Source organism: Pseudoliparis swirei, chromosome 6, assembly GCF_029220125.1.
Source record: "Pseudoliparis swirei isolate HS2019 ecotype Mariana Trench chromosome 6, NWPU_hadal_v1, whole genome shotgun sequence".
NCBI classification, from domain to species: Eukaryota; Metazoa; Chordata; class Actinopteri; order Perciformes; family Liparidae; genus Pseudoliparis; species Pseudoliparis swirei.
Window position 1 is genome coordinate 10,550,039 of NC_079393.1, and position 26,066 is coordinate 10,576,104.

Below are 26,066 nucleotides of genomic sequence, written 5' to 3' on the forward strand. Positions count from 1 at the left end.
GATCTTTCTTTAATTTAATCCAGATCTGTTTCATGTGTCGTTTACATTTGATTGTCTCTTTCACATTGATTAACAATCCTCTACCTTTACTCTTGTTCCCATGCACATTGTACCCAGAGACATTAAAAGCAGCCATGGGAGAAAGTCTGTTTTGCCATGTTTCATCAGCCCTTCATTGTTTCAGTTGAGTGATCTTTAAGACAATGCTACAACTATTTAAATGCCAACCTCAGAATTATTTCAAGAACTGTTGGGTTAATGATGGTCAATTTTATATTTTGCAGACAAAACCAACATTTCATTCTTCAAGTCATTCATGTTTAACTTTTTTCCCAACTAAAATAATTCTCCACAGTAACCGTACAAGTGAAATGCAGATGAATGTTACAAGCAAAACAGCTGCCAACAAAGCAGCAATGACATCAATACAGTTGTAAACAAGCCAGGACATTTTGGTGGACTGAGTCTGCAGATGACGGGCTCCTTTATGCCTGATGACGTATTCTATCCAAAACACCGCCTGGTCCAGTGGTTTCATGGGCTGATCTCTGCTCAGCCTTGAGAGCCTTTGCATGTTTTCCTTGTAAGAGGGATTGTAAAGAGCCGTCTTGAGGGCATCTGCAAAGATGTGCCTGTCGAGCTCGGCAATATCAACAATCACAGCTCCACCCTTCGCTCTGATTCTGGAGAGGTTATCAGGCTGATCAAAGAATAAAGGAAGTCCAACTACGGGAACTCCGTGGTAAATTGCCTCCTGAACCCCGTTAGTGCCGCCATGGGCCACAAACACTCGCGTCTTGGCATGTCCTAAAAGGTCTTTCTGTGGCAGCCAGTTGACCAATAATGTGTTGTTGCCCAGGTTGGCTGGCCTTTGTCCCATGTACCTCCAGACGACCTTCTGAGGCAGCTGAGCAAACCCTGCAGCAATCTCCTCAGCGATATCTTGAGGAAGCTTCCCAACCATGGATCCTAAGGTCATCATGATGACCCCGTGATCTCCAGAGCTCTGGACAAACTTCTCCAAGTCTGCAGGGAGTGGCTCTGGAGGTTTGCACTGAAATCCACCCATGTAGATTATATTTGGCATTGTTGGACGTGGAAATTCAAAGACAAAATCATTCCTCATAAGCCAGATATCTGCTTCCAGAAAAAACGTTGAGTAATCCACATCGGGACCAAAGTACTTTTTAACTACTGGTTTGTAATGAGGTTCTGTGATACATGACATTGTGTACATCCCTAAATTATAACTCAAAACATTCTTTATTCTTTGTAGAAAGGTCATCTTATCTGTCAACTCTGTTGCAGTGAAAGGAATGTATGACAAAGGCGAGGGGGCAAGAAGGAAATGAGCTTCACCTTGAATGGTCCACCTGACATTAAAAACAAGAGGAACTTGGAGCCGACGTGCCAGCATTGCCCCGACACCGACACCAGGGTCAGTCAAAACCACATCATATTTGGCTTCATGGAAAGATTGCATCAGTTTTTCATCTTCAAACATCTGAACGACAATTTCACTCATTGCCTTGTGGAGCAGAGAGAAATGGTTCACAACCAGCAGCTCAATCTGAATACGTGACCAGAGTTTAGACCAAGAAGATGCATGTCTGCCCTGAAGACGGATCTCCAGCTGTCGAGACAAGAAGGCTTCAAAGTACTTTTGCTCAAATCCACCAGGACTGGGAATATTGACAGAAGTGTAGAGAGGAGACTTTTCATTGACGAACCAGCTATCGGACGGCCGAATCACAGTGACCTCGTGGCCTTTTGAATGCAGCTCCTCGATGAGTACTTTCATATTTATCCAATGGCTACCGTCCAATGGGAACACCAGGATTTTGCCTCCAAATGCACCGGAGAGTTGAAACAAGAGTAGAGGAAAGGTGATCAGAGACGAGGGAGGCACCTTCATATTGACGTCCCTCAGAGACCTACAAAATACGCAAAAGGAGATCTTCATGCACATTTGTGTATTTACAGTCATGAAATGCAAGTATGTTTACTGCTGTACTTGAGTAAAGTTCTGAAGAACATATTCTCTGTAATTTGATGCCACTTTATACTAATGTTCAACTACATTTCAGTGGGAAATATTGCACTTTTTACTCACAAAATAATTTGACAGCAATAGTGACTTACTTTGCAATTAAATATAAAAAACACATATGTTTAAATACACTTGATAAAGATTAAACTTGTGGTTTAGAATCCTTGTCACATTTCAGATGTCTATGAGTTGTTGAGTGCTTCCTCCATAGAGACGTTTCCCCTCTAAACCGTGAGCCCAAAAGACACAACACAACACCTCGGGAAATGCTATTATTCATTTCAAACCCTTTATCCTATTTAGGGTCGTGGGGGCACTGGAGCCGATCTCAGCTGACATCGGGCGAAGGCAGGAGGGTTCACCAGTTTATTGCAGAGCACATATAGAGACACAGAACTATTCACGCTCACATTCACACCTACGGACAATTTTGTCTCTAACTGACCTCAGCTGAATGTCTTTGGACTTTGAGAGGAAGCCGGAGAACCCTGAGGGAACAAACGCTGCCACAGGAAGAAAGTGCAAACTCCACACAGATAGGGGATCTAACCCCGGCCCCTCTTGCTGTGAGGTGACAGCGCTATAGCCCCTACTTGGGGGCGACTGTAGCTCAGTTGTGAGCAGGGTCCTCCTTCAATCAGAGAATCGACGGCTAGACAGTGTCGATGTGTCCCTGGGCAAGACATTCAACCCCAAATTGCTGCCGTAGCTGTGTCTACGGTGTATAAATGTTAGTTACTCCTGATGGCCAGGTGGTACCTTAGCTATCACTGTGTGAATGTGGTTGAATTATGACTTGTTAAAGCTCTTTGAGTGGTTGGAAAACTAGAAAAGCTCTATACTAAGTACAGGTCCATTTACCATTTAGACCAGCGTGCAGCAAAACTAATGAAATAATAATTAAAATATAGCTTGATTGCAATACCTGTTGGCAAGCATTACTTTGTTAAATCACAGAAACAGCACACGTAACTACTTCAACTTGCACGGACCAGGTTTCATTAAAACACACACTGCATGACTGTTTTGCTTTGTGTGCATAACAGAGCTTTTTTAAATTAACCACAGGTACAGGAAAGCCCATCCAACTTCAAATTGCATGTTTAATGATCTTTACAATCATATTATAACATGCAATGCAGTGTTGGAAAAATAAATAAGTACGTTAACTCAAGTACTGTACTTAAAGATTGTTGTCCCTTATATAAACTTCTCCGATGGCCTGATTTATATAAATGATTGAGGCTAAAATACACAACAAATATATTAACATTTTGAAACATAAGTATAGCCTGTTAATAAATAATATTTTCTGAACTTGTTAAACTTTAAATAAATAGTACACACAACTACCTAGATTTGCACTGACATGTGAAAACTAAACACACACTCCATGGCTGTTTAACTTTACGTGTGCATAAGAGATTTTTATTAACACTTACCTAAGTCCACCAGTACAGAAAAGTCAATCCAACTTAATGAGTCATTAAATAATGTGTTATTCATGCACAGTCTGAAAGAAAAAGTGGTGAATACACTTCCTGGTCTGTCCTTCAATGTCATGACTGGCCGATATGTGGTAACATGCCATGTACTAGGAACCGCTCTGTTGTGTAAGAACTGGAAGGTGTGCACTCGTCAAAGGTTGCATTCAGGGGGCGGCAGATTCAAAGAGAGTTTGATCTGAATTCTGTTCAGGGGGTTGTAGATATACAGTTACACAATATTCAAATGCAATAGTCAAAGAAACCATGAATATGTATAGAAGTGTTACCTTTTTGCTTTAAAAGGTAATCTGGGACTGGTCTACTTTCTGTTCCAAGAGTCAGAACGAAACATGGAGAAGCAGCGTTCACTTTTTGTGCCTCACATATCTGGAACAAAGTCCCTGAAAGCTGCAGGTCTGCTGAGACCCTCAGCTCCTGAATACAGATAGAGACCTTTATGTTTGCTGTTGCCTTTAATTTAACCAGATTCAAGCATATCAATCAATTTCTGCATCTGCATTTTTTTTCTTCAACTGCATTGCAACTTTTATTCTATTTCTTGCTTTTTTACTGTTTTAAAATTTTTTATGAATGTTCTTAATTATTTTGAAATCTTGTTTTCTCTGGCATTATGTTTAGAGGTTTTTAATGGTTTTATGTGAAGAACTTTGAATTGCCTTGTTGTTGAAATGTGCTATTTAAATAAACTTGTCTTGCCTTACCAACTATTTAAATGTGGGGGAACAATAACTTATTTATTAAAAACGGCAAATCCAAAAGTAGCCAACAGAAGAAAAGCACATATTAAAATCTGACTGATGTCACTGTGATAAAGGTATAATTGCATTTCACGTTTCTCTTTCACAAACAAAAAGATCTCATCTTGATTATTTATGGTTATTTTGTTTTTTAGGTACAGATGTACTGTATTTTGTCATTACGTTGAGTTTGATGGTCAGTTTGACCTTGATATAGATTAATTATTCAATTATTTATTACTTTGAGTTTGATGTTGATGATCAAAATTAGTTTATTTTGGTATCATGTATTTGACTTAGATGTTCAGTTCAACGGTTATCCAGCTTGTACAGCCTGTGATAACGTCAGAGATTGTTTATTCGGTCCGTGTACGCTTTTGTTTAGTTGTTTTTTGTTTCATTCAAAATACGGTAGGCCTATACGGAAATGGTCCGCGGATCGTGGATCAGTACTCTTGACTGGTGAGATGCTCCTCTGCACACTCGCTGTGCGTATACTGCCCCCTACAGGCAACTAGGGCTCAGTGGTGGAGCAGGGTAGTCCTTTTAAACAGAGGATCGTGGGTCGATGCCCGGCTCCATGTCCATGTCGATGTGTCCTTGGGAAGATACTTGAACCCAAATTGCTCGTCGATGTGCTTATACTGTATGATGTTAGTTAGTTATTGCATGATAGCCCCTCCCATCAGTATGTGAATGGGTGAATGAGCCATCTGAGTATCTCCACCCACAACTTGAGAACCTTTGCAAAAGTGCTCTTTCTTGCAAGGCTAATGTTCTTTGAACATTAAAGCAAGTTAATGTAGTCTATAGTAGATCCCAAACTACAGATATGAAAGTGTAACTTTGCATAATATGTTCCCTTTAAAAAGACTGAAAAAAGTTAGAAAAGAGACTGTATTCCAAATGTATTTTGAAGCCAAACATTACATATTATATTTATTGTTTGGAAACCATGACATATTGAGGTGCAATTTATTTCATTAACCAAACAACCATCATTGGCATACAGTATTTATACCAATGCTGTCAACTTTACAACATCACACACAGAGAACTGCTGGGTTAATGTTTGTAAGTCTTGGATTTTGGACTCCAAACCAACATTTCATTCTTCAAGTAATTAATGTTTAACTTTTTTCCCAACTAAAATAACATTAGTTGATTGCAATAACTGTTGACAAGCATTACCTTCTGTTAACGTCACGCAACTGCACTGACCATGTTTCAACCAAACACACACTCCATGACCGCTTTTCTTTATGTGTGCATAACCGTGCTTTTTATTAAAACTTACCTAAATCCTCCGCTTTTTGCATATTGCTGTCACATGATACTCTAATCCGTTGCAGTGTTTATGAACAATCTGGCAAAAAATAAGTTACTTTTTACACCTCACAGTCACAGGTGCATACGGTGACGGCCAGGTCAAATATTGAGTTTCCCCTCCCAGAATGTTTTAGCTGAATACTTTTTCAGGAACTTGATCAATTATACTGGTATAGAATTGTAAATCTTCAAATTTAAATGCAAAAAAACACAATAAAGTAATAAATGAATTTGTTCTTTAATGTTATGTTAATAAACTCATGCCCCCTCAGATTTATGTTGTTGGGGGTCCTGACACTCATGTTGAAAACTACTGCTCCAATCTTTGCTTATACTTGTAATACCATATGTTTACCCATCTCATAGAGACCTGCATGGGGGAGTAAAATGGATTTTAGGTCTTCTGTTAACTTTAGGATTTGGGGTTTTTATAGAATCAGCACACGTCTGAGAAAGGTGTAAAAATAAATTGAGATCTTATTTATAATGTTTTCTGTAGCAGGAACACAGTTGTTGATGTTGCACACACATGAATTTATGTTTTTGTTTTGCTATAGTGAAAAGAGAACACTGAATCACATAACTACAAAAGAAGACAAGGATGACACAATTAAGTCAAATAATTATTTAGTTTGATGCAGGAGCGAGATGTAGGAGCTCAGGCGTATCATTACCACTACAACCCCTCAAAATTCAACAACCAAACCATTGAGCAATGTGTCATACTTCCAGGGGGAAGGGACATTAATAAGCTTTGATCGATAAGTTTGGAGCTGTAGAAGTTGTTAAGGCCATGGTTTGCAACATAGTTGGTACCCGACATAGGTATTCATCTCACCTCTAAAACAGCTACAAAAACTCTGAACTTGTTTGCTTCACAAAGATAGTACAGGTTTGTTTTGGACTGCATTCTACTGCAAGTGTTATCAGAGATAAATAAAATAAATAAAAAATTAGACCAAGCGAAAAACTTGCCTGGTAATCAAGCCCTTTCCTGACTGGTATTTAAGAAAGGGATTTGATTATGCCCACTTTTTTTTACATGGCTGGATTGATCTGTTTTGGGGGCCCAATGGCAATATTTGTAGGGCCCTCTGTTTCCTGCAAGTTCCCATTAAGTACAGAACACACTAAAGTATATAAAATAATATGTGTGTATGTCAATTAGCTTGTGGTCATCTTATTATAGAAACATTTCCCTGGTAGGTATAGAGAACAGTATAAACTAAAAGTTGAAAAGGTTTTTAAAACTGGAGATTGGACCACACAGTTATGTAGTGCAGTTCATTTGTGACAAAAAAAAGAGAAGAAAACAGCCAGGGGACCTCCGGGGGCCGCAAAAGCCCCCGGAGGTCCAGTACTGACTTCCAAATAAAATTATGTAATGTAACACACACAAAACACACACAATAAAACACCAAATCATTAAAGTATTTAAATGTATTTCAGTTGTACACCGTCAGTACTGTCATATTCCACTGACAGTGTTCACCAGAGACCGAACCCTCCAGCCCTTTGTTGTTGTTCTCACGCTAATGTGCGAGATCCCTAGACCCAATTCAACTGCGCGGTCACATTCCGCCCCGACTTCCCCTCTGCCAGCGGCCTGGTGGTTTGAGATGAGTAGAAGATGTCGGTTTCGGGGCTGAAGGCCGAATTGAAGTTTTTGGAGTCCATCTTTGACCCGAACCACGAACGATTCAGAATAATAGACTGGAAACCCGACGAACTCAGTTGCCAATTTAACGTAACAGGAGAGAAGCTGCTGATCATTCACTGCAACATCACGGTGAGTCCAGGCCAGCACTGCGCACGAGCTAAACCAGCCACTGACTATCGACTGAAACCAAATCATTGCGCGGAAGGTTCCGTGTTTACAAATGTACTGCGATTTAAGTGTTCGCTTTTATTTCCACGTCGTGTTTAAAGCAACCGAGACTTAATAAAAAATACCACACCAAAAAATATATATAATCAAGAAAACAAACACAGCACTGATGCTGGATTTACTTTGGGAAAAGTGCAGAAGAAGCCGAGGTTTAGGAAACGACGCCGCGGTAGCTTCGTGCTACCTTCGCCGCTAGCTCGGCTCGTTAGCTCAAATATAACAGTTAGTTACTGTTGCCGCCGATAACTTTCTAATTACTCAATTTAAGCCGGTCTGGTTTAATCTAACGTTAGCTTTGTCAAAAGGGGGGAGTTTCACAACATTGTGGCTGTTTTAACAAATATATATATTTATAAGAATGCGTTAATCTCCACAGGCTCAGCGCTGAATGTCCCTTTTAAATGACGTTATATATTTAACGTTACATTGAGGCGGTTTAACGGAGTGTAGCTCCACTGTGGGTGTTTTGCCTTTTCAGGAAATAGACCGATCCCGGTGGCGAACGTATATTAAAACTGTGACGTTATCAGTTCCTTTATCAGGACACCAACATTATATAGAAAGCGATATAATGACGACAATAAGTGTTCACTGTGTTATACTGAGCCTCAACTAAGAATGCGAGCTCACCTGTACATTTATGATTACGTAGATTGAAACATTTTTTTATTTCAACACCACGTCTTTGAAGCGGTGCATACACATTATTAGTCTTGTAAATAATCTTGATACTGGTGCAAAACGCATTAAGTCAACCCCCAGAACGTGTAGGTGATGTCACCAACAAACCGGGGGCTCTCTCTTTGTCATTGCACCTGTATTTGTATGGTTCACTCGCGCACCATCCTCACGTCCCCACCACATCCTCCTCCCCTCCACACACGCAGTTACACTTCTGCTCGATTTTGAGACCCACAGACATGTTGAGACTCGAGCTGTGTTGGTCGTCCGCATCGTCTTTGACTCAACTCAGTCTCAAAGATACCAGAGTACATTCAGTATCGCAATAAGCCTTTAGAAAATATAGAATTAGTTAATCAGTCAGCCCCCCTCCCCCTTGGCTTTATGATGGTTCGTGCTAGATCTCCCTGAAAATATATGGAGGTAGCTAAAATGTTGAATAGCGCTCACTTAACATTTAAGTCATGATTAGGCATACAGCTTTTCTGAACGCTGATCTACCTGGCTACACCGATGCATACGGGTCTGAAAACCAAACAATGGCATCATGTCAGCCACATGGTTTTTACAATCTGATTAAATGGTTATTGCAGAGTACTTTAAACCCTGCGTGACGAACATCATACTTATACAACTGTCTTGATTTGTCAAATTACTTTTGTTGTTGAGTTGTAAACATGGGAGTCTTTCCCGTATCTGGAATCTCTCCCATGTATATTAAACACTCCCAGAGTCATAACCAACCCATCTGTAACTTTATTCCCAAACATCACCGTTTATGTGCAGTGTTTTCCATTTTAGAAATATTCCCGCCCTAAAACTGGCGAATCATTTTGTTCAGTGTGTTTATGTGGACTAAGCCACTCTGTCTGATATCATTCAAGCTTTGAAATACACTTTAAACATTTTATGTAGATTAGATATCCCTAGTCAACATTTAGTTTTGGTGGTTGGAGTACAATCTGTAGACAATAAATCCCTTCACATACATGCATGACTTGCTAAACGCCCATCTCCCTCTGTTGCAGGAATCTTATCCCTCAACGCCCCCAATATGGTTTGTTGACTCCGATGATCCAAGTCTGGCGGAAGTGTTGGAGCGCTTAGAGGATGTGAGAAAAGGCAGCACACTGGTGAGTTGGCTGATGAGGGTCAAGCTTCAAAGAGGCTTGCTCTGAATAAAAATGTTAAATTATTGCTGTGAAAGTGAGAACTTGGTACAATTGTTTATTCGCAGTTACCCTTTCCTAATTGATGTTTTATCTGGATGATTTCACCCGCAGCTCCTTCAGCAGTTGAAGCGCCTCATCTGTGATCTCTGTCGGCTTTACAACCTGCCGCAACATCCAGATGTAGAAATGCTCGACCAGCCTCTTCCAGCTGGCCCGATTACCCAAGAGCAGAAGGTACTCCCTTGAAAAAGTGTAACATTCAATTGTGTTGCATTTTAAGACCTGATGTTTGTCAACTCACAAGGTTTCTCATCACTGCAGGATGGGCCGTCAGATGAGGTCACATCTGAAGAGGAAGAAGAGGAAGAAGAGGATGAAATGGGAGAGGTAACTATGTGTGTTAATGATATTGTTCTGAAAGGTCCCCGTAGTTTTCCATCTGGTTTCTAAACATCATTGATCCACTGACAGCAGGACATCGACTTGGACCAAGACCTGGACCATTACGACATGAAAGAAGAGGAGCCAGTTGATGGGAAAAAGTCCGAAGATGACGGGATAGAAAAAGAAAATCTGGCCATCTTGGAGAAGATTCGTAAAAACCAGAGACAGGATCACTTGAATGTCAGTGCTCATTGAGGAATTGTTTTTCTTTTTTTATGGTTTGGTTGCTGTAATGTAACACGTTCAGTTTTTTCTCGTGTCAGCCCAAATATTGTTCACAAACTGTAACTACGACCTGAAAATGGCATGAGTAGCATAAGATAAAAAGTGTTCATCGAAGTCCTGCATCATAAATCACTGCTCTGTAGTAAGAAAAAGAACAAGGAGATGCTCACGGTTCAATGAGTCCATTGTTATCAAGTTTAGCAAATCTGGATATTTTTCCGATCGACAAACATTTGGCTAAATGCAACAAATTACAGATCACTACGCCGTCTCCTGAATAGTTTCATAGCCACATTTTTGTATTCCTTCTGTCAGTTTCATCATGTTCAGATCAACAGCAACACTGCGTCCAAAATGCAGACTCAGCGTTTCTTTCACTGCTGACACTGTGTGACGGCTGCCGCAGAGCATAAAAGATACCACAGAGAAAACAAAAACACCAGGCAATAGTTGGTTACATTTTACTGCTTACTTTATTCTCCAGGTCAGAATAAGGTCAACATCCTAAAATAACGTGTCATTACTGCATTGGAACCCCAACTGATGAAAGGTTTCTCTTACGGGCTCAGAGAAGAAGAGTTTAGGATCGTGTAACTTTCTTTTTGTTCGTTTCAAATGTTGAAAATGCTCAATTGTGACATTGTTGAATGACAGAAATGTAAAGGACTTGCACCTCGGGGTGTCTGACTGCATATTTGTCCACATGTCCCACCACCCGTGTGGTTTAGCGTTGTGATGTGTGTTGCAGGGTGCCGTGTCTGGCTCTGTGCAAGCCTCAGACCGCCTCATGAAGGAACTCAGGGAGATCTACAGATCACAGAGTTACAAGACAGGTGACTGAAGGACACATTCCCCCACAGTGAGGACGTTTAATGTTTGAGCGTCTCGCCAGCAGATCGAAGTAACGCTCCGTGTTTGTGTCGTGTGTTCCACAGGTATTTATTCCTGTGAACTGGTCAGTGACAGCCTTTATGAATGGCATGTCAAGTTAAGGATGTAAGTTCCCACATTCATTTGCTTTTACATTTTCAAATATTGAGTTGTATATATTGTCTTCTGTTAGATTTGACTTGTCGTTCTGCATTACAGGGTCGACCCAGATAGTCCGTTGCATAGCGACTTGCAGGTCTTAAAAGAAAAAGAAGGAGTGGACTACATTCTGCTCGATTTCTCTTATAAAGTGAGTCCTGTTATGATATTTGTCAATTGTCTTATTCAGGAAAAACTTTTTCCCGAGACTCACAGTGTGTTTGTTTTTCTTTACACGACAGGATAATTTCCCTTTTGACCCACCTTTTGTTCGGGTTGTCGCACCTGTTCTCTCTGGAGGGTGAGTGTGCTGTGGTCTCCCCCTGGACTGAAATGCTCTGATGGAAGTTTAATCTCTGGGACAATTGTATACTGAATTTGTATTTTTCATTGCAGCTATGTTCTCGGAGGAGGGGCCTTGTGCATGGAGCTTCTCACAAAACAGGTTTGTAACTGAGTTTGATATATGGTATCACAAAAGGTTCCTCAACTTCTAACAGCATAATAATGTTTTGTGTGTGTGTGTGTGTGTGTGCTTTCAGGGCTGGAGCAGTGCCTATTCCATAGAATCTGTCATCATGCAGATAAATGCAACTTTGGTGAAAGGAAAAGCCAGGGTGCAGTTTGGAGCCAATAAGGTAACTGAAGTCATCAGTCTGGTGTCTGTGTTTACGGTTTGTGGTCTGCGATATTCAGAGCGTGAATATATCATCAAACAGCTATCTACTATGTAAAGATGCAGATGAGTAATGTGTAAAGCAGAGAATTGAAGTCGTTGCTCCTCTTACATCGGCGGGCTGGCTGTGTTTAGTGCATGTTTGATGGACATGAGCGCGCCCCACTAGTCAGCAAAGCACAGAGAACACACACAAGGGAGAGCGACTTCATTCTCTGCTCGGGTAGACATTATTACCAAATATCTTTACAATGCAAATCGTGGTTTGCTGCTATAATTTCAACTTTTCAAACGATCCGGCGATGTTCGCCCACCTCTAAAGTCGAAAGTGTTTAAAGCCGTTTCCAATGGCCACGCGGCGAGAAGCGATGAATCCTATAAATGGTAATACTAAGACACACTTCAGGACAATTTTACATTCATGGTCTAATGACGTTGCACAAAGTTACATATTTGTTTTAAAACAGGAGAAAGAAAGTGGAGTGGTAGGTGGTTCCAGGCGCTCAAACCAGTGGTAGATTTGAAGCATAATAATAAGGCCCTAAGCCATCTAATTGTGTAGAAAGTTGAGTTTCAGTTGAGAAATCAAGTGACGGGGAAAGTGTCTCAAGTAAAATCATAGTCGCATGTAGAGGAAATCCCATCTGACCGGGAACATTATGTTATTAGTTTGTTCGTTGATTGTAGTTTATACAGTTTCTCCTGCATATCAAGGAATGTGGCCACCAAACAACATCCTGTTTGTTTTTTCCAGAACCAGTACAATCTTGCCAGAGCACAACAGTCGTACAAATCCCTTGTGCAGATTCACGAAAAGAATGGTGAGTAAATGTGACTCGATGTCGGGCCTCAGTAGACGCCCGTGGTTTAGATCCATTGGCAAAGTGTCTGTGTTCTGTTTCCTCAGGCTGGTACACGCCACCTAAAGAGGACGGATAAGGAGCCACCACTATGCACTGGGAACACACGTCTTTGGGTCAAAGTATCTTGTTTTCCTTGGAATATCTCGCCCCTCTGACTTAACTGGGAATATATCACCTTCCTGGCGAAAAGCTTCTTGTCGGCTTGCAGCAAAGACTTTATTCTGGTGTCACTTTGCTTCTCCCCTCCGTGTTCTAGTCAAGTGGATGATGTGAGGCCATCACTGGTCCTCTATTCTAAATATGCTCATTTGTCTTTAAAAAAAAAACCATTTCTCCCTTTTTAAGTTTTGGGGAAATGCTTTTTGTTTAGCTGCTTTGACAAAGTGGGCTTTACTGACCGTCAGTTGCCCCGTAGATGGGAGTTTTAACGGAAGATTGATGCTGAAGCTCTTTGTGTGGCACACCTCCCTGCACCTGTTTTTATTGGCCACATTATCACCCTTTTTTTTTTCCTTTTGCAAACTAACTGGTACATAAATGCAAATATAGAAATATTATTCAGCTATTGTTTTTATTTGAGCATCCTAGACGGTAAATTAATTTCATATTTTGGAAGCTTCTCTTAAAAATTGAGCTGACCTACTACTCTGTGTCTTTTCGCTCTTACTTTTTAAAATATGTGAAGAATATCGGGCCATTGGGATGTTGTTGAACTAAGATTAATTACTGTTGTATGTGAACAAATCCACCAGTAGTTGATAATAAAAACCGGGCCGAAAGACGTGAAATATCTCAGAATCTCCATGTTACATATCTTGGGAGGAGGAAACGTATATGTTCACTAGGTGATAATAAGATGAACAATACGGTCATTTTAGAAGTTTTAACAGATCTAAAGAGCTTTCTTTTGCCTCATTTCTGTCACAGTACAACAGCCCCGCCAGCGTTCAGTTTGGTTGTTGGTCTTTTCATTGATTAAAGCTGCAGAGGTTGAAGCCGAGATTGATGCTGAAACTGAAGCCCTGTGTGTACAGCTGTGTGTCAGCAGCGTGTTGCGTCGCGGCCTCGTCTCGACTGTTTTAAAAGATATCGCAATGAGATTGGCTTCACAGAAGGAATAAATGAAACGTGTTTGGATGTGTTTGGATTTTCTTCCGTGATATTGCTCAGTTTAGCAGCAACTTTGTTCATATCTTCCTGCCGTGGATTGCAGTGGTTTGCCCCTGACCAGTTTGGATTGGAAGACCGCTTCCCCGTTGCATGACGTCGCCACAGCTGGATTCGTCTGAGCAGCGGTTTTCTCAGTCGACAGCTGAACATCCACCATTCGCAGGGCTTCCTTTGCCACAGCAATGTACCATAAATATGAGTCGCTGTCACTTTCGGTGTGTCACGAGGCGGGTCGTTCAGAGAAGAACTGAAACTCTTACGATATTGTACGTTTCAATGCAATATAGCGTAGTACTTCATCACTACTACTGCTCCCCGAACTGCAGGACGCGTACTGTATCGCTCACTGTCGGCTCTTTTGCAGTATTTGTTAACAGTCTGCAAAAGTATGTCTGAAAGGCAACTCAAGTAACAAACAATACTTAGGAGGGGAATCAGTACATGTTGAGTTATGAAGATTTCCTTGGATTAATCGACGCTGACGTTTAGGCTTAAACACACGGATCTGATGTCAAAAACACGAGCGTTACAATAATACGGGCCGCGTGTTTCTTTTCATTCAGGCAATGTAAGAGGACGGACTTTTGCCGAAGGATGCCATTTTAACAGGCTTGCAGTAGCATGAGGACCACCCCCATGCGGCGACTTGATGATTTCCCACTGTAGTATTTAATGCTTTGTTTTTCATCCCAAGTATTGAAGTAGATTTGATTTCAGCGTCTGATCTTTAAATATTCCTGATTTAAAAAATTAACATTTGCAAAACTGGCAACAATGTGCCTGTAGAGGTCAATTATAACAACAAATGCATTCTGAGCTAAATATTTAACTATCAGGAGAAGTGCTGGTGGTTTTCTCAGCTCCCATCCAGTTGTTACGTGTCTGATACAGCGGAGTTATCCGGTCTCGGTAGAGGAGTCCTCTTCTAAAGGGCCGGTGTTGTCTTCAGAGGGACATTCAGAGACGATTCAGAGTGTGGTCGTCGTGACTTATTGAACAGACTCGCACACTTATCAAACTGCTCTGTGTTTGGAAAAGGTTCATTTAGCTCACCTGTCAATTCATTTTCTGGCCCCTAACCAATCACGATCCAGTCTGGCACCGTTGGTTTTATTTTATTTTCTCATTTTCCATTTGAAGACATTTTGACCATGTACAGTAATTTGTAAACTTGCATCAAGTTTATGAATAAAGAATTTAAAGATTATTGCTGTTTTACTTGTTTCCCTGTGTATTCTTTTCACTGTTGCTTAATGGATTGCAGATGTACTGGGCTGATGTTGATATTTAATGAATAAAATGATTTACTGCTGACACGACTTGTTTTTGTATCAAAGTGTTGTTTCCTGTCTGACGGTTTTGCAAATCTGCATCAAATACTTTCATTGGTCTCGGTTTCATTGAAGTTTTGTATTTACAGTGAAGGATGACAGCATAACAAACATTTGCCATGAAAGCACCTGTAATTGAAATCAATATACTATCAAATAGTTAAAATACTCCACAAACTACAATTAAAAAAATATGTATATATTTTAACCAATCATTAACCAGTTGTCATATTCAAATACATACGATTTTAGTTTTTTAATGGTTTTACTACTAACAAACGATGAATTCATATCCCTATTAGAATCAGTAGTACAACAACAATGGACAAATAATCCATCACAATTACATCCTGCCAAATCTAGCTCGAGTGTGTGTGTATATATGTATGTATATATATCTATGTGTATATATATTTATACACACTTTATATATATATATTAGTGCTGTGAAAAATAACGCGTTATGATTAAATTACAGGATTAATGAGTTAATTTTTTTTAACGCATGCGCAGAATGAGCTTCCAATACGTCTGTTGGTCGTCTCTCCAGCAGCATGTCATTCTGTCTCTAGTGTCCCGTTAACACGACTCCGATCTCCGTCTCGCGCGCCGCAGAGCTCGGATGCCGGCGTGTGCGCGCACATCGGGACGAAAAAAAGTCACCTGCACTTTCACAGCCCTAATATATATATATAAACAATATATATATATATATATACATATATATCGTTTTTTAATGCAAAGTAGCGTGAATATGTGTGTGAATAAACTTGATTTACAAGCATTATAGTCTTGTTTTGGAGTAATTTGATTCGTGTTTGCTTTTTTCCTGGCGATTGAATCTCAGTCTGAAGTTTCTGAGAATCGCCGTCCCACCCACCCGACTCTGAATCTCAGAGCCAACCCTGTCACAGGTCAGGGCGGCTCTGTGTGAGATGCACAGAGTAAATTCCTGCTGGAAATCACTTCTATATACAAACTCTGTTTCGGCGCTCCGTGACGTCACGAGTCACGAGCGGCGTCACAGCACAGAACCGGAAACGCTAGAACGCTAGCGCGCTATCAGCATCTGCTAGCTAAACAGCGAATTAACTGTCTTCTCTTTAATTACTACACACTTTATAACTATCAAAATATATCACCGCCAAAGCGAGCGAACACAACACTATTTTATATATGGCGCTTGTGTACGTTTCTCACCTGTAAACACCGAGACAGACTCACTCACATTAATAGCTGCGTCACCGTCTGTGATATGCTGGTCTAACTTGTTTGTTTAAGACAAAAATTACGGCGCCAGTCATGGCAAAACTCGCTACTGCCACCTAGTGGCGAACACATGTATCGCCCTGCAGCTTCTTCAGGTGAAAGCAGATGAGTTTTAACTTGTACTTATGTGTGTGCATATATATATGTATGTATGTATATATATATGAAACAGTTCCGAGGTTCATATGTCTTACAAAAAAATTATTCACTTTTTTGTTTTTTTCCATGAAAGTCGAGCAACACCTGTCTTATTATTATATGAAGCAGAAGTCATGTTAATCCTCAGCTTTGTGAAATGCAAAAGTAATTGGATATTTACTGGAAAGTGCAACATGCAACACATCCGTTTTGAGGGGAAACGCCTTTTGAATTGTATATAAATCAGTCTTCATCAAGAGTACGAGACACTCGGTTCAGTCGCTCAAACTAAATCAGATTTTCTGTAAATTTTAAGCCAAAGGCAGAATCAATAATGTAATTGTGGTTGGAGGGCAGATGAATCTTAGGATAATTTTTAGAATTAAAGGGTTTTAAATTCTTGCTGTATGCTGTTATCCATTCATGTTTTAGGCTTTGTGGCAGGTCTTTATTGTTTTAACTGTTTTTTTCATGAAAAGGTGAAAATCACCTCATATGAAGATGTATGTTCCTGCAACATCTACAGGAATGTACAATCTCTTCAAATAACAAAACAGGATGCAACAATAACGGTTTAATATCTATTAAGGTCAAACCAAATGATACAAAAGTAATACACACAAATTTATATTCCTCATTGACTTCCCTCTTGGAGACACAGCCTCCTCTAACCTTACATTTACTTAATTACAACATGTTTCTATTGAATGTGTTTATTCATTGCAAATATTTACTTCACCTCAAGTAATCATATATTTATATCTAGTTATGATATAGTACATGATAATACATATCAAACAACATACATTACATGTGGGAACACGGGGTAGTGAAGGGGAAATGGCTTTTAGAAGCGTTAATACAGCAGCCTGAAATGCAGAGTGTTAGTAGTTGTATCCAATATGCACTGCAGCTACATAATCACATAAGATGTATGTACATATGGCAACACCAAAAAAAGTTTAGACAGATCCAAAATTCACCGCGATAACTCTGTTCATCTTTGTGCCGACTGATCAGCTACACTTTGTGCGTTTGCTAACGGATGAGTGGACAATACGGTGTTCAGGGTTATACTTCATAACCTCCGTGTGTGCCTCTGCTGGTGAAAATGTTATCCGTTTGTTTAATCATACAAGTGGTGTCCAGCTTGAAAACAGGTAGATTTTTCCAGTCATAACCATTTATGTTATGGTCGTTACTATCCATGTCTATATTTAAAGCACAACAGGACCCCACTTGATCCTAATAGGATTACTGTTTAATATATTTATGTTTAGTTTGCACTGATGTCAACAGGTATCTCAGTGCAAAACATTATCAAATCTTTAATTTGATTTGTAAAAAAAAGAAGAAGAAACAATTCTAAATCTGTTACCGACAGCCATGGAAAGACAACGAGGACATGTGCTTCAAACTCATCCACACATCATCCAAAATACACAAATAATAATAGATTGGTAAAAAAAAAAGAAGAATTAAAAAGTAAAACAACAGCCTATTGAATACCACATCATCACAATCAGACAAGACAACTCACAGGTTTTGAAGTAACGAGCATTCAGACACAAATCTTCACATCTGTTTCAAGTCTAATACTGTATTACTGTAATAACCATCTACTGAATCTTGAGGACGTCTTCAAAGAAGATTTGCGTGACACTGAAAACCATTTGACGCACAAATATTCTGTCTTTCAATTTCTCTTCATAAAGAAATAGTTGCCTAGAATTTTTAATTCCCTTTTATATAAATATCATATCACACCTACTCATAGAATAACACTAACAGCCACGAAATGACACACTAAGGCCTGAAATCCAGAGCTTCAGGAACAAGTAGTCATTAAGCATTTACATGTAGGGGAAAGTGGGAGAATTTGCCTACGGGGTGAAAACATCCATCACTTCATACAATGCAATGACCACATACAACAATGATTATTAATATTTACTGCATGTCCAACCTGCACGTCTTTTGGTTTTCTTTCGCTTCTAACCTGTACTACGTTGATTTGGAATGTTTTATCCAATGAACTGAAATCCTAACAACTGCATGTGCTTCACTTTAACATGTAATACAATTTCATTTCACTGAAATCAACCTGCTGAACACATAACCAGTGCATAGTGGTGGAATAAAGGTGATTAAAAGGAGACAAATACTCAACATGTTGAGAATTTGAGGGCTTTGCAGGTAGAATTTAAAACGAGCTCTCACATCTTTCCAGAGAATGTAAAAAATATTCACGAATAACAGTTCACACAATGCAACTTCTCATCAACTAGGTCATTAAAAGATGAACTGAAAGATTTTTAAAAGATTTAAAAGTTGTATAAGTAGGGGAAATACCAGCTCGATACATTTTGCGCTAAATTTAGCTTCCAATCAATGTTTTCTGATTTAAATGATGTTTGAGACAAGTTTTTCGATTTTTTTATAATTCATCTTTCTGTTCAATTTTATTATTCTCATTTTTTGAAATGCTAATTCTGTTGTCAAGTTTTTGGCCACATTCAACATTTACTTTTTCAACAACAAAGAAACAAAGTTTACTTACAAAGAAAGAAAGTGACTGTCCAGTATCAAAAGGATAATATGCTCCTAAATAATTAATTTACACGTATAATTCTACACTAAACACAAAGGACTGGCTTAACATGAAGAAATGTATTTCCCAAATGGTGACCCACGCCTTTAATGAAACCAAGCTGAATAGTAAGGAGCTACAGTGCATCAACTGAGGGTGCATTTGGTGACCTTCAAGGCTTCAAGACTTAACAATATAGCTATTACAGTACATGAAAATCACATTAAACAGGGTCAAAAGATGTCTAAAAAGTGTAACACGGGCTGAGAGGCCGCTCTGCGCTGACCACAAATGAACCTAAATAAACTGATGACGCTCTGGGGGTTGTTTTTAGCCATATATTGTGTGTCTCCGTTGGAAAGCGACACACACACTGACCAGCATATGAGATACAAATAATAATTAATAAATAAAACAGATTTTTAATAGTTGGCTGTTGATTTAAATGTGAAGTGACTTAAATATGAACTCTGTGTATGTCAGAATTCAATAAGAGTACACTTGCACCACAAACATGACTTTTCTCTACATTGTTCTGGTTGAATTCAGCGTGTACAGTGTTATAATGAAGGGCACCTAACTCAGAATTGTGTTCTTAATTGATCCCTTTTTTTATCTCCCACTCGGCAGCCTGGCCCCCTCCTCTGCCCTACATTGGTTCGTCGTAGTTGTAGGTGGGAGCTGCTGTGTACTGGTTCTGCTGCGCCGCTCCCTGCGCCGCTCCCTGCGCCGCTCCCATGGCGGCCTGCTGAGCCGCCTCCTGGACGTGGGGGTTCTTCCAGGCCCCGCTGACCCACTCCTCCTGGGCCTTATTCATGCTGCCACCACTGCCACGGTAGAGGTTATGAACCTGGGAAAGAAGTGGTTTTTCAAAAAGACATTTTCAGGGGGAACAAACTCTCTCTGGTGTTAAAGTCTAGCGGAAACTGAAATGCATGTGTGCTGAGAAGTAAGGGAGAATGTTTTGTCAGCCATTGCTTGGTCCAATCACTCCTCAGACTGCATACATCATGTGATAAGGATCAGATGACCTAGATTCCTATGTTAATGACTATTTTCGTCAGTCGCGCGCAATTCCAGGATGCTTTATTTTCATTGGTTGCTGGATTAAATCTTACCCAGATACGGGGTTTTTTCTGATTGGCTATTGTGTAGCCCATTTCTTTTTTTTGATTGGCTGATAAGTGGCTCCTCACAGCAGAACTCCAGGGGAGCGCTTGATTCCTCCACGGTGAGGGCAGCGCGGCCAGCTCATCTTGGCACATTAAAACATTAAATAGCCGAGTTTTTTTCAGCGTGAGAAATACGATGTGTGGCGGGAGTGCGTGACTTAAGACCGAAATGCGTGAGTTTCACGCTCAATGCGTGACACTTGAGAGCCCTGACGCTGAAACAGGATGTGGGGTTGTAACGTCAACGTTCACAACAGATAATGGAGGACTGCTTTGGAACAGCACACATGTTCAGTATTAAAGCACAAGTCACCTTTGTGAGGGCGATGAAGGAGAGTACAGCCACCGCTGTAAACATGATGGTGGGAATCAGCATCACCACAGCTGATCCAATGTTGGTGCTGAAGAAGGTGATGGTCGCCAGCCAGCCACTGATAGGAACAACAAGAGCGTGAGCAACATCTCTCACCCAAGCCAAGAGCACTCACGACCTGTGACACTGAAAAATGGTTTGAAAACATGTGTAATCGTGAGACATTGCCCACAGGGACTGCTGGGAGCTAATTTGGTAAACTTTTATTGGGCTAAATTGTGAACAAATGCAGGGTCTCAATATTGTCAGTGTCAGATAAATAAATAAAAAACCTGGTTGAGAGTATTATTTTAGGGCTTTTCCGAATGTATAAGTCTGATGATGGTTCTTTATATTAAAGTAGAGGTTCTGTCTCCATCCCACTGTATGTGAACCAAACTGACCTGGCAGACAACAGTAACCCTGTACTAAACTATTTTCTGATGGAAATAAATATCAATAGTTGTGCTACAAACTCTATATTTTAGTACAATTGGAGTAACACATTTGAGGGCAAATACAAACATGAATACGTGGAGAAAGAGAACCGATATAGATGCTTGCTACATCCACACACGGTCACGGATTGGTATGAAAGGACATCTTGTGCTGGGGTCTTTGCAGTCACTTAATCTCAACCCAACTGAGCACAGATTTGAAAGGAAGTGTGTTAGACGGCGCTCCCCACCACCACAATCAAAAATTCAGATATATCTTTGAAGACCGGCTTTAACGTGTCACCCATCTGAATAAACATATCTGTGTTTGTCAAAGCTCTTACCACACTCCCCAGCCTGGGATGCCAACAGTCTGGATTATACTGATCACCACCTGCGCCATAAAGACGAAGAAGAAAGCCATGAAGTTGAAAGAGCTGTCGGTCCTGCATAGAGAGAATAATAAACATCAGAACTGATGTGATCCAGAAGAACAGCAGGTAAAATATATTGAGCAAGCTCAACATGAAAACCAGCTCACTTGAAGGCCTTGTAGATGGGCCTGAACCAACACACGTAGGAGCAGGGGGTGAAGAGAATGAGCCACAGGATGGCCATGCCGAAGTTGGTCGCTCCACCACCTCCACACATCCACGCCAGACAGCCAATCAGATTCACAGCCAGTGTGGCGCTGTTCACTGTCAACATCACAGAGAAGGAAAGGATCGAGGATGACCAAAAGAAGACTGAAGACACAAGCCTCCAGTGTGAATATCCCACAGGCTGCATTACTCAGAATTCAGCAGGACTGACTCACTATGAATCTCATCAACTACTCAACACCAGATGTTCAGTTCTATAATAGAGCTGTAATGTAGCACACACACATCACTACTCTACAAGCACCAAACATGTTGAGGAGACTCATCTCCTGCTTCATCAGACTTACATTCCTGCGTTCAAAAGGCAGAACCTATGTGGCGATGAAAAAGATGCCATGATGCTCACATGAATACATTTTGACACATTACTAAACTGTTATCACTGACAGCTGTAAATATCGTGTTTTTAATTTTTTTTTATTGATCTGCCAATTATTTTCATTATGAATCGATAAGTCGTTTGTTCTACGTAGTGACAAAGAATTGTGACAAAAAGTTGGCCAGAGCCTGAGATGTCGTCAAATAACTTGTTTGTTTTACAACCAAAGCTTAAAGATATTCAATCTTCAGGGATTTCCAACAAAGAAAAATAACAAATGATCCCATTAAAGAAACTGGAGCCAGAGAAATATGACATTTTGCTTGAAACATATCTCAAAGTAATCGATCAAATTCCACCGAGGCTCCACAAAAATATTTTGTTTGTCGAAAGAAAATGTATCAAACACACTTCGGCACAATATTTCAATCAATGCATGGAAATGCACAGAATAACATAACACATATTATCTGTGACAGTGAGACTGGTCAAACTGGTCTCACAGCTCCTGGAGTGTCTACCATATTCGGCTCTTGTGATGTTTTGGGTGAAACAAAGTGACGCGGCATTAAAAACACGGAAGCCGTGGAAAAGGTTAACAGTGTGTCGTGCGATGCCAGCGACACACGAGGAACTTGAGATGTGGGAAAAGATGTCTTACATCGAATACTGTACTGCAACTTAACCGTCAACACAAACTTTGACTGCAGGTACACTCACAGATCCAGAGGTAGTAGAGCCTCTTGCACATGGTGCGATGCTGGTCCGGGATCTCACTGAAGTCTTGGTAAAAGCATGGCTTGAGGGGGATGAATCGAGGCAGGGGAGGGAAGTTGTTTTCTAGGACACAAAGACACAGTTCAACACGGCCTCCCACACACCAAATTCATAAAGAAATCAAGACGGCTGCATTAAGGATTGCACATGTAGAAATGGGGTGTTTTTGTGCGTCGACTCACATGCACACTACGCATAGGGAACGCTTACCTGCCATGATGTCTGTTCACTAGTTTCCTCCACTTTAATCACACAGACTTTAATCTCAGCTCCCTTGGTATAGCAAACTGCAGAGAAATAACACAGCTGTTTTATTAAGTGCAGCATCACTCACTCACACTGCTCTCCTTGTGGGAAACAGGGCCTCGATCCTCCATCGGCCTTCCTGTGGATGCATGCACACCCTTCACTGGAATAAAAGACATTCAATCCCTGCATGGTTGTATTAGAGCTGGTGCCCAGCCGTTTAGGTGTATCCGGCTTCTATCGACGCATCATTCATTAAATCGACCAAACAAACACGTTTTCTTGTTCACATCTTACAGCTGTGTAATCCGGGAGAGGGGGAGGGGGGAGGGAGGGAGGTGTGGAGTGTGGCCTTGTCGTGATTATTAAAATGTAGGCTATTCGTAACCTGAAGCTATGGACGCAGAATGGGCATTCCGGGCCTACAGAGTGATGGTTGACTGGCTCTTTAACCTGCAAACCCGCTATAGTGAATCACCTGAAACGTGACTGGAGTGTGTCTGGAAGCCACATTTCAATGCATGTGATGGTGGATGGGGAGCATCGCTCTGAAGGGCATCTTACTGCCACACAATGAAGCAATATCTGCCCTGAAAAACAGCCCGATCCCAACATGCATTATGATCCTTCCACTGTCCGCTACGTGTGTGTGTGTGTGTGTGTGTGTGTGTGTGTGTGTGTGTGTGTGTGTGTGTGTGTGTGTGTGTGTGTGTGCATGCGTGTGTGTGTGTGTGTGTCCGCGGATGTCAGTGATGCTGCAGTGGGGCACTGTGCATCGTGATCGCAGCCGAGAGGAGCGCCCTTCAGCCTGTGCGACACGGTGCATTGGTGCCTCCTCTTCCTCCAAGACACGCAGCAGGTCAAGACCAAAGTCCTCACAATGAGCCACACAGGATACAGATGTCTAGGTTTTTTCTGAGGCTAGAATACGGTTTATTGTAAGAGCCTAGATTAATTCCCGCCTCCCTCCTGTAGTGAATGACAATGCAGTGAGTAAAGCCTTACCTCCAGTTTAGTCGGTTTAGAAGCCCTCCGTTCGTTCAAAGAGCATCCTATGGATTAATCTGCATTAAAACACATTGGAGGAAACGGACAGATCTGCAGCTGCTCAGACAGAAATAGGTTACGTTATTCCTCAAATGACGGGTTTGGGAGTAAGAGGCGGTCACGTGACGTACGCGCATATTTCCCCCCGCCCTGCAGGACCAGGGCCTAGACAACAGGGCTGTGTTGCTGGCCTGATCCGACCAATCAGAAAGCGGGAAAATTCCAACAAGTCCCGCCTCTTGATGCTATCCACAGTGCTGAAAATTAAAGAGGGCGTTACACCATCTGATCCGATTGGCCTCATGTTATCACATTACTACTTATACTACTATACAACTATCACAGATACAACAAGGTGTGTGACAGTATTCCTCTGAGGGGAAACGTAATGAATAGGCTCCATAGCCAATAGCAGTGTATACAATACATGTACTACTTTTTAAGACTTGTTTTATCCCCAAGTAAGAAAGATATTATTTATGAGTATTTTTGTTGCACATTTCATAATCAAAGGCAACTTGAATAACTTTCCGTAATGCAAAACAGTTAAACCCACATTGAAAGTAAAGCAAACATTTTGAATCAAATAGGTAAAAAGAACTAAATAAATACAAAATGCATAAAGATGTGAATGGGAAAATAGTGGTCAGGGAAAAAATAAGAATGGCCCAAAAATAAAACATAAAACATGTCAGCAAACACTTAATAAACTATGTAAATTATTAAATGGTAACACTTTATGAACACTCCTTTCTGTGATTTCGTACAATTTATTCATATTTGGGTTTTGCTTAATTTCTTGATAAAAAATCCATAAATTCACACCAACACATAAGTGTGCGTATTACGCCTGTGTTTTTTAGCTTTTTTTGTGAATCATAACTCCCTCCCTGTCTAAAAACATTTTTTGTACATTGACAGAAAGTACATAACTTTTTATGTAGTTCTCTTAACCCTTGTGTTGCCTTCGGGTCATTTTGACCCGATTCAATATTTAACCCTCCTGTCGCCTTCGGGTCAATTTGACCCGATTCAATGTTGTCGTTGTTCTTTTTTTGGGTCACAAACAAAAACAAAGTACCTCACACTTAAACTTGGAAAAATATTTTAATTAATTTTTGGAGATTTCTAATTAATTGGGTCATATATTATTAATAAGGGTAAAATATGTTAGTAAATATAAAGATAACAGGAGGGTTAAACATTGAATCGGGTCATATTGACCCAAAGGCGACAGGAGGGTGAAACATTGAATCGGTCAAAATGACCAACAAAACACAACACAAGGGTTAAGAAAAGGTGAGAAATGTATTTGCATTTACTAATTACTTGACTATCAATTACTAACCAGCAAGAGTACTTTTTCACAACCTAAAAGTTGGTCTTTTGAATTGCTTGTATCTGATCTGAAATAATAAATTATGCAAGAGCAATTCATAAATCCTTAATAATGCTGACTCATGTGAGAAAGTGGTTCTATGTTTTCAAACCAGGATTTCTGGTTCGTCATTTCTATTCTTCTATCTGCTGAAAGTGTGTCCTGCTTGCACAATGCTTCATTTCCCTGTTTAATTTGGAATCTGGACATGTTTAGTCGGCCGCTATACCAGATGATCTGATACTCATAGTGTACACGATTAATAAACAGGCAGCTGTTGATTTCACTTTATTCTTTAAAACTTTCTTTTTTTTATCACTTTAACAGAAGAATTCTGAATGAGCTGAAGTTGCCTGATATTTTTTAGATACGGTCCAGGCACCTTTATGGTGAGACCTGAGAAAAGACCATATTTATCCTGCTGATATTTTTTAAATATTTTTTCTAACTCAATTGTAACAACAATATGTTTTATGACAAAGCATGCTGACAAATCACGCTGGAAGGTTTCAGTTGGTTTGTCTGTGCAGGTTTGTGGCATATACTGTAGGTTTGGTAGGTTTCGTTGTTTTGTTC

The 26,066-nt window shown here is 40.4% G+C and overlaps 3 protein-coding genes across 5 annotated transcripts; 1 reads left to right on the plus strand and 2 right to left on the minus strand.

Annotated features, from left to right (window-relative positions):
• Window positions 1-3,636, minus strand: LOC130195045 (UDP-glucuronosyltransferase 2A1-like). 2 transcript variants are annotated; one of them, XM_056416293.1, is made up of 3 exons: window positions 3,493-3,636; window positions 2,496-2,538; window positions 1-1,934 (listed from the first exon to the last, which is right to left on the minus strand). In XM_056416293.1, the coding sequence occupies exons 1-3, from the start codon at window positions 3,611-3,613 to the stop codon at window positions 311-313; spliced, it is 1,788 nt and encodes a 595-aa protein (XP_056272268.1). In that variant the 5' UTR covers window positions 3,614-3,636; the 3' UTR covers window positions 1-310. The 2 variants fall into 2 exon arrangements, with proteins under 2 accessions (XP_056272268.1, XP_056272269.1); XM_056416294.1 differs by lacking the exon at window positions 2,496-2,538 and having other exon boundaries at window positions 3,493-3,632.
• A 3,502-nt stretch (window positions 3,637-7,138) lies between these two features.
• On the plus strand, window positions 7,139-15,086 carry LOC130195709 (ubiquitin-conjugating enzyme E2 Q2-like). 2 transcript variants are annotated; one of them, XM_056417379.1, is made up of 13 exons: window positions 7,139-7,413; window positions 9,222-9,326; window positions 9,477-9,599; window positions 9,687-9,752; window positions 9,840-9,989; window positions 10,783-10,867; window positions 10,970-11,030; window positions 11,124-11,214; window positions 11,306-11,364; window positions 11,460-11,508; window positions 11,606-11,701; window positions 12,494-12,560; window positions 12,647-15,086. In XM_056417379.1, exons 1-13 carry the CDS (start codon window positions 7,255-7,257, stop codon window positions 12,676-12,678), a joined length of 1,143 nt encoding a protein of 380 aa, XP_056273354.1. In that variant the 5' UTR covers window positions 7,139-7,254; the 3' UTR covers window positions 12,679-15,086. The 2 variants fall into 2 exon arrangements, with proteins under 2 accessions (XP_056273354.1, XP_056273353.1); XM_056417378.1 differs by having other exon boundaries at window positions 7,140-7,413; window positions 9,837-9,989.
• Window positions 15,087-17,069: 1,983 nt separating this feature from the next.
• scamp5a (secretory carrier membrane protein 5a) lies at window positions 17,070-24,225 on the minus strand. Its single transcript, XM_056417710.1, has 7 exons — window positions 24,071-24,225; window positions 23,030-23,106; window positions 22,763-22,882; window positions 21,603-21,759; window positions 21,406-21,507; window positions 20,586-20,703; window positions 17,070-19,950 (listed from the first exon to the last, which is right to left on the minus strand). The coding sequence occupies exons 2-7, from the start codon at window positions 23,034-23,036 to the stop codon at window positions 19,750-19,752; spliced, it is 705 nt and encodes a 234-aa protein (XP_056273685.1). The 5' UTR covers window positions 23,037-23,106; window positions 24,071-24,225; the 3' UTR covers window positions 17,070-19,749.
• Window positions 24,226-26,066: the final 1,841 nt, after the last annotated feature.